At 44.3% G+C, this 7420-nt stretch overlaps 1 protein-coding gene across 8 annotated transcripts in view; it reads right to left on the bottom strand.

Moving 5' to 3' along the window:
* Positions 1-192: 192 nt before the first annotated feature.
* The window catches only part of TPX2 (TPX2 microtubule nucleation factor), a 15017-nt gene continuing 7789 nt past the window's right edge, over positions 193-7420 (bottom strand). For 4 of the 8 annotated variants that reach the window (XM_030963067.1, XM_030963068.1, XM_030963069.1 and 1 more), the window contains 13 exons: positions 7186-7236; positions 6930-7052; positions 6373-6506; positions 5905-6062; positions 5319-5490; positions 5064-5202; positions 4481-4697; positions 4167-4265; positions 3318-3494; positions 3055-3201; positions 2410-2521; positions 1568-1755; positions 726-1120 (listed from right to left, as the gene is read on the bottom strand). In XM_030963067.1, coding sequence (XP_030818927.1) covers positions 1010-1120; positions 1568-1755; positions 2410-2521; positions 3055-3201; positions 3318-3494; positions 4167-4265; positions 4481-4697; positions 5064-5202; positions 5319-5490; positions 5905-6062; positions 6373-6506; positions 6930-7052; positions 7186-7236 — 1828 coding nt within the window. In that variant the 3' untranslated portion in view covers positions 726-1009. Of the gene's footprint in view, positions 1121-1567; positions 1756-2409; positions 2522-3054; positions 3202-3317; positions 3495-4166; positions 4266-4480; positions 4698-5063; positions 5203-5318; positions 5491-5904; positions 6063-6372; positions 6507-6929; positions 7053-7185; positions 7237-7420 lie in introns of all 8 variants that reach the window. The other 4 variants (XM_030963072.1, XM_030963073.1, XM_030963071.1 and 1 more) reach the window with 3 other exon arrangements.

The following is a 7420-nucleotide window of genomic DNA, read 5'->3' as shown; positions in this document are numbered from 1 at the left end:
GCAAATATTTTCCATAACCACCAAATAATTAAGTTTGTCCAGTTAGGACAAATTAATTCTAAATTTCCATTCCCCCCCCCTCTGCTAAGCAGCACAACAGTAGCAAGCAGCCCTGCTCATGGGTGTGAGCAGGTATTTCAGCAAAATATAAAGGTAAGAAATCACAGCACAATACTAAGTAAGAAATAATTATTAAAACTTTAATCTAGATGTGTCCACTCTTCATAATGCCAGCAGTTTTGTCCTTCAGCACAACTGAGCACTTGGGCTGTTCAGTTCTGCTCGCTGCCCAAACTAGCCAGAGATGCTGATGGCTCTGTAGCCAAGAGATCTGCACTGGCAGAAGCTGGGACAGCAGCTCACAGCAAGTCACTTGCCAGATAAATGGCTCCCCCCAAACAGGGCTTCAGCTATAAAACAGCAAGATGGTTTAATACTCTAATATACACAGAGAATTACTTTTAAGCGTGGGCAAGATTTATATTTGTGATCATCTAAACATCAACAAAGAAGGCCAGACCCGCGCTACACTGGCTTGAAGGAACCTCACTTAACACAATTCAAGCTAAATGTAGACTAAAATGCTAAAAAACAAGACACTTGAAAATAGCACTTAGTGTAAAAACATAAGACAGCTATGCCAAATGCACACAGCTGTGTGGCCAGTCTTTATCAAAAACTCTTCTGCAGGAAAGGGCTTCAGCCCACTAGCCAGAGACAGGGAGCAGATTAGGAATTTTTATTTAGTTAGGTATAAAATATCTGTATGCAATATCAAAACTTGGTTTAGTCTCTAGAGAAGATGGGGTCTGTATACACAGCAAGGCCAGGAGGCACTGCTGAAATGCCATGGGCTCAGGTGGAGTTTAACTACTCAGTACAACAATGAAACCAAGCATAGGAGTTCAGACTGAGCAGCCATAGAAAAACAATTGCTCCCTCTCTCCCTGCCAAGGGAGTGGAGAGGGATGGGATCTCCCAGCAGTTGTCACATGGATGTGGATGCTCATCAGCACCGGAATCTGTCTGAGAAGTTGGGAGACTTTGGCACAGTCAGTGGTTGATGACTGGACTTCACTTCCAGGCTGCGGTATTTGCGTATTGGGTTTGCCTTGTGAACCTGTGGAAAAATAAATATAAGCAAGGGCAAAACAAAGCAAATGGTTGCAGTTGTGATGAAGCTGAAATGTGCAGGTGAGCTGTGGATGAGGTGAAGGCAAGCATCTGCCTGAGACCACCACACCACCCTGGGCACTGGAGCGAGGTAGTGGGAAAATGCACAGCACATGTTGGGGTTGTGGGTTTTACTAAGATCATTCTGCTATGATAACTACACATGTGCAGCTCCAAAATTCAGCCATCTCAGCACAGCTGCCTTCTTTGTTTGCATGGTTTTATAGGTTTGATTTTTTAAAACCAGTTGTGAAGTTAGTGAATCATCAATTTGCAAAAGGGAACCTTGAAAAGGCAGTTTTAGCACAGCTCAACTGTGACATTAGCTCCATAAGGATATTCCCACATTCCTTTGGGTTACTTTATAGCCCTTGCTCTGAAACAGCTCACTTACCATTTCTTGTCGTAGCTTAGCAACTTCTTCCTTTTCACGCTCCTCTTGTTCCTGCCTGATCTGCTCCTCATACCTCTCCTTTAAGGCTTCTGCGTCTGCCAATCGCTTTTCAAATTCTTGCCGTTCTCTTGCTCTTCTTTCTGTTGCCAGCTCAAAGCTTTCAGGAACTACAGAACCAGAAAGGCTCTCTAAGTTTAGAAATAGAGGAGATAACATTGGTTCAAAGACAATCAGGTAAAGCAGAGCAGCACTAATGTCAATGGAAGCCTCCCTTTGGAGAGCTTCCCCTTGGCAAGGGTGGTTAGGAGATACCTCCAGGCTTCAGGAAAAGAGAAAACTTTACTCCCAGACGTGAGCAGTGTTAATGCAGACGTCACCCCGTCATGGGTGTTCTCATGGGAGGGAGCAAGCACACAATTGTTAGTACAAACAAGCTTTTGGCTGGTTTTGTGCTCTACAAATCTCAGCCTACCCAAGCAGTAGATGCCTTCATCTCACTAGAAACGGGAGGGAAAGACTGACAGCGCTGCAGAAATGCCAGCTGTCTCTGCAGGGAGCTCCTCACATTCTCAGTACCCTTATCCTGAGCTGGCACACATCAATCATCTGCCAATTGCAGCAGAGCTTCTAAATACAGCTGCCATGCTGGAGCAGGACAGGGGGGTGGAGAGGAAATCCCCCTGCTCCCAGGGGACACGAGCTGTTAGGCAATTAGTTGATTAAATGCAAGGCACTATTGGCTGTGCTGATGAAGAAGAGGCAACAGCCAGAAAAAACATCACTCAATTGCCTCAGTTCTGAGCTATCAACCAAACCCGTGCAGCAAGTACTTGCAACTCTACCTGATAGCATCCTATGTTCCTTTTTGGGCACAAAAGGCTCCTGGTAAACCACTGTGTTGGGACGAGCTTTAAAATATGCTGCCTCTTTTTGCTTTTTCAAGTCTTCTTCAAGCTGCAAGAGAAAAGAGCATATCAAGTGCCAGGCAGAAAGAGACCATCTTCCCCTAACCCAGACTCCAGCACTCCCTACACTGGAAAAGCCATAGTGACTCAGTCAAATAATTTCCATAGGAAATTATATTAAAGCCAAAAATTGGTGTCACTTGTTGCCTGACAGTTGCTTTGCCAAAAAATAGCCTGAAGAAAGTTTCAGGTGTCCACTGCAGACTTCACATGAGAAAAGCAGTGTAATATTTATAAATTCCTGGAGATAGTCAGCAAAGAGATTCAGCTGCACAGAGCTGGTGCTTAGAAAATGTCCCACAGCTGTTCGTACAATTGTGGTAAATCCCATAATTTACCACTAAGTGAAAAAAATAAAAACAAACCATTGACCAATCCTTAACCCAATAGCACAAGTCTCATACCAAGTACAGAAAAATTCCAACTCAGCTACTGAGTCACTTCAAGGATAACAGTTTCTCTAGTCAACCACAACTCCAGCTGATTTAAGTCTGGTCATTCCCATTACCCTTTTCATCCTACCTGCTGTTTCCAGCTCTGGAGCTTGGCAGCTCCCCGTTCATCCACCTGCAGATGGAATGGCTCAGGCTGAGTTGCGCTTTTGACCTTCTTTTCCGGCAGTTTAACTTCGTCAAAGTAAGGCAGAGGCAGCGCTTTGAACTTTGGCACCTGAAACAAACAACTCAAAATATTTCTTGTCCTTTCCTCGGAGGCTTAATAGACAACAGCAAATCCTATCACACTCTACTGAAGGAGTAGAATCCAAGGTAGCTTTTGTTTCTTACCTCTTCCTTCTGTAGTTCTTCTATTTTTTTCTCTTTTTGTATTTGTCGCTCTCTGTCCCGGGCATCGAAAGAGAAGGGGCAAACTTCCACATGCCTTTGTTCTGGCATTTTGGGTTTGAAGGGCACTCCATAATGTGGCATAGGATTAGCTTTGATCACAGCCACCTCCTCTTTTTCCTAAAGGGATATTAGCATTAGGATCTGATTTTTTACTTTTGTATAGGCTGCAACTCCTGCCAAGCAAAGCCACAAAGAGCTTTGAATGAGCTCCTTTGATAAGGGGCACAGCAGGGTCACACAAACAGTGGACACTGCAAAAATTAGGAATCCAAGAAGTACCAATTTACTGGCATCCTGAACCGCAGGCCCAATTCTTCCTTTTATGAAACCACTCTCAATTCTAGTACTCATTCAAATTTGACTGTAATTATTTAATATCCTCTTGACAAGAAGGAAAGGAAGAAGGATGTGAAGCTTTCAGAATCCTGCTCCCCACCTCAGGGAGAAGAAAGGTCATGTGTAATATCTGCCTTCAGTGACAGAATAGGGAAGGATGAGAAATCTAAGCAGTTCACCTTCCTCATTTATAGCAGCAACACCTCAGAAACCCTCATCAGTGCCCTAGCATTTAAATTATTTCATTTTTAATGAGAATTCAGTTTCTGTAAAATGAGTAGCAATAACCAGATTGTTTCAAGTGAATGGCACAGGCAAAGGTAACCACAGGAGGAACTGCTCACAGGAGGGAAGGAAGGGGCTTCCAACCCCAGAGCATCCCATCCACATCCAGAGGCACAGCAGGCACTGCAGTGAGAGCTGGGCCTGGCTCCAGCTTGTCACAACTGTTACCTTTTCCTCCTCTCTGCCAGACACACGGGTCCTGCTTCTCAAGGAAAAGGCTGGAGACTTGGCGACTGTAAGAGGAAGTGCCTTCTTCTCTGGAACACCCTGTTCAGAAAAGCCAGTAAGGAGTTACCCAAGGCAAGTGCCAAGAAAACGCCTCAGAGAAACAACCTGACAGCACAGGATGTACCTACTGCAGTTCTTACCTAATGACAGACATTGTTTACTGAGATCATTAAACACATAATGCAACATAGCTACAAACATTTTGAAGCTCATTGCCACCAATTCCCAAGCCTGGGTATTATTAAACTTCTTACCACAACATCCTCCAGGATTTTTGTGGGACATGGCCTGGAATGGAATTCGGAGCGCTCTTCATCCTGCTGCTTCTTACTCTCACGCTCCTGAATCCTTTTTTCTATTTCCAACTGAAAGCCAATAGGTTGGGTGAGCTTCTTCACAGGTGGTTTCTTGGGCAGGAGTGGCCCGCCCTCAAAGATTTTGTGATTGACTTCTCGTGCTTTGAATTTGAACCTATGCAGGAACAATGGAGACAGTCACCAGTTATATGTTGTATGTTAGTGTGCAGCTATAGTTAGCAATTCTTCCTTTGCCTTGAAAACAGCAAGATTAATAAGGAAAATATTATGGATTGTTTTCCTAGAAATCCAAACCTTTGCCTATAGGAAAGTTTTGAAGTGCATGCAGGCTGCATTGCTATATTGGGTTTGCTTTACTCATCATAAGCTGTACTCAACCCAAGATCGGCTCTCCTAAGAGCACGTTCTTCAAAAAGAATTGTTTATATTTCACTCCCCCTACAATCAGAGCTAAAGAATTATGAACAACCTAAAGCAATCTCAATCATCCCCTGGAGGACTAGGGTAAGCCCTTACTTACTGTTGAATTTTCTCTATTTCCTCTGCTTCTAACTCTGCAGCAGTTTTGCAGGTGACAGGTCTCGAGCGCTGCTTCGTTCGCAGCACTGGTGTTTTGGGGTGTGTGGGCCCAGCCTTCACTGGCTTTTTTGAAACTGAGCCTACAAATTCAAGTCACAGAGACCAGCAGTTAATGGCAAGGCCTGCAACAATCACAGGCCATTTGCTCAGAGTAGTCAAAGCATCTCTTGCTCTGGACACAGCCAGGACAACTCACCCTCCTCAGATTTCCTGCTCCTCAAATGGTAACGAGGGGGTGTGCGTTTTTGGAATGCTTCTACCTGCTCAGCAAAGGACACATATTCTGTTGTGGCTTCTTCATGTTTTCTTTTGTTTCCCTGGGACAGATTGAAAGGTTTGGGGACAGTGTGTCCCTTTGGCATTCGCACCTGGAGACAGAAAACCACAGTCAGTATGGCCAGGAGGTTTTGATGACATTTCCTTTCCCCACTGACGCACAGTATCTGTCCCTTCCTCTCACTGCAAAGAGGATAACACTTGTGCTTAATGTGAGGTGTTAACAGTCTGAAAATGCACAAGTTATATTGGGAACCTCTATTGAGCAGATTAAAGCACAAAGTGGAATGACTGGAAGATCTGACATGAAAGGGCTCCTTTTTCCACAAAGGTTTCTTTGGAGTCTTGTGGCAACACAGACACACAGGAAGTCTGCAGTCACATTTGCACAACACCTGCCTCCTGTGGTAACCTCTCTGTGGGTATCAGCCCATGCATTGCAAAAGGAACAGGGAGGTGATGGCAAGAATCAGTGAGCTGAGTGCTGGCAACACTCTGGCTCTCACCGGAGAAGGGGGATGCTTCCTCAGGACTGCTGCAAAATCCAGCTCCTTGTACTCATTCCCAGGCTGGCTTTCTGCATTCTGTTTAATTCTATTCTCCGTGCAGAAGTGAAAATTAATTGGCTTTGTTACTTGACCAACAGGTTTCTTCACAGGTTGTCCTAGAGAAAAAGAACATGTAAGGATGGGAAGACTTTTGCTGTGGGGTACAATTTGTGGAAATAAAAAAAAAGCATTTGATTTCTGACAACTAGGTATATTTTTAGAGAACTCATCTTTAACATTTCAAAATATGACATAACCCAAACCCACCTGTTTCCAGGCAGTTTAGGGGCTGATCTACATTAAATGGCTCTTGGTATTTATTGCAAAGTCTGAAATGCTTGTTTTCAAAGGTACTTGCACAGCTCTGTGCAGCACTCTCCAGCTGAGCCCAATGCAGCTCCATTCAGCAATTCAGGCAGAGCCCACCTGCTCCAGCAATAGCTGCTTTCAGAGACTCCTCATTCTTCTTCCGCAGCTCCATAACCTCCTGCTGCAACTGCTGCATCTTTTCCAGCTCCTGCTCCTCTGTACTCTTTGCCTTGCTAGAAGGTTTGGTCCTCCTGCATAAGAACATTAAAAGCTAAGATATGCCTTTCTGCTTCCCTGGTTATTAGCATGATGTTTGTGCAAGGAACATGCTTATATCCGGCATCACTGCAGGAGCATCACCAGTTATAAAAAGAGATCTGCTTGGGTTTTGTTTGCTCAAGAAAACTCACAGCTAGCTGCTATTCTGCAGACCCATTTGCTGTGTGCATTCTCAATCCATTAGGAAGAACAACTTTTTCCTCAAAAGAAAAGCAAAAGCTTTCCTGTGCAGAGGTTCAGCCAGTGAAGCACATTTCATCCTAATACTGTTGCCTTGACCCAGTGTTTACTAAATGTGATACCATCACATGCTAAGTTGAAGCTGAAAACACACAGCCAGGACTGTCACCTAAATCAACTGTGATTAGCACACAAGTCACAAGAAAGCCACGTACTTCAACATTGTTGGCGTGGAGGGCACGGTCTGTTTGCTTTTCCCTCTCCCTGGAGAGAGGTCAGGATCCTGCAGGGGCTCTTTCTTTGTGGACGTTTCTGTCACCTTCTCTCTGCTACCAGAACTAAAAGAAAAAGTTGTTAGGGCAAATCCTTTGAATACACTGTGTTCTAAATAAGTTACCACCTACAGCTCTCACCACCATGCATAACATCCCAACACCTGGTGAGGTCTAAGGCATGCCAGGCTGGCCTTACCTCACCCCAGGCCCAGGTATAGACCATCCAGCTTTCTTTGGTACTCTAAGGCTGCAGAAGGGAAGATGAATTGCTGAGTTTTTGGAACTTTTCTGGAGAAGGGAGGTACACTGTAGATCATTGAGATACAGCAGTGTTTCAAAGATCACACTTCAATTTCCTGACCTCAAGCTTATCACCATATGATACTTTAGTGGTTAAGTTAATTTGAGAAATATTTTGGCTGTGACTCTTT

Source organism: Camarhynchus parvulus, chromosome 20, assembly GCF_901933205.1.
Source record: "Camarhynchus parvulus chromosome 20, STF_HiC, whole genome shotgun sequence".
NCBI lineage: Eukaryota > Metazoa > Chordata > Aves > Passeriformes > Thraupidae > Camarhynchus > Camarhynchus parvulus.
Note: the sequence above shows the minus strand (reverse complement) of the source record. Positions and strands in the feature narration are given on the sequence as shown.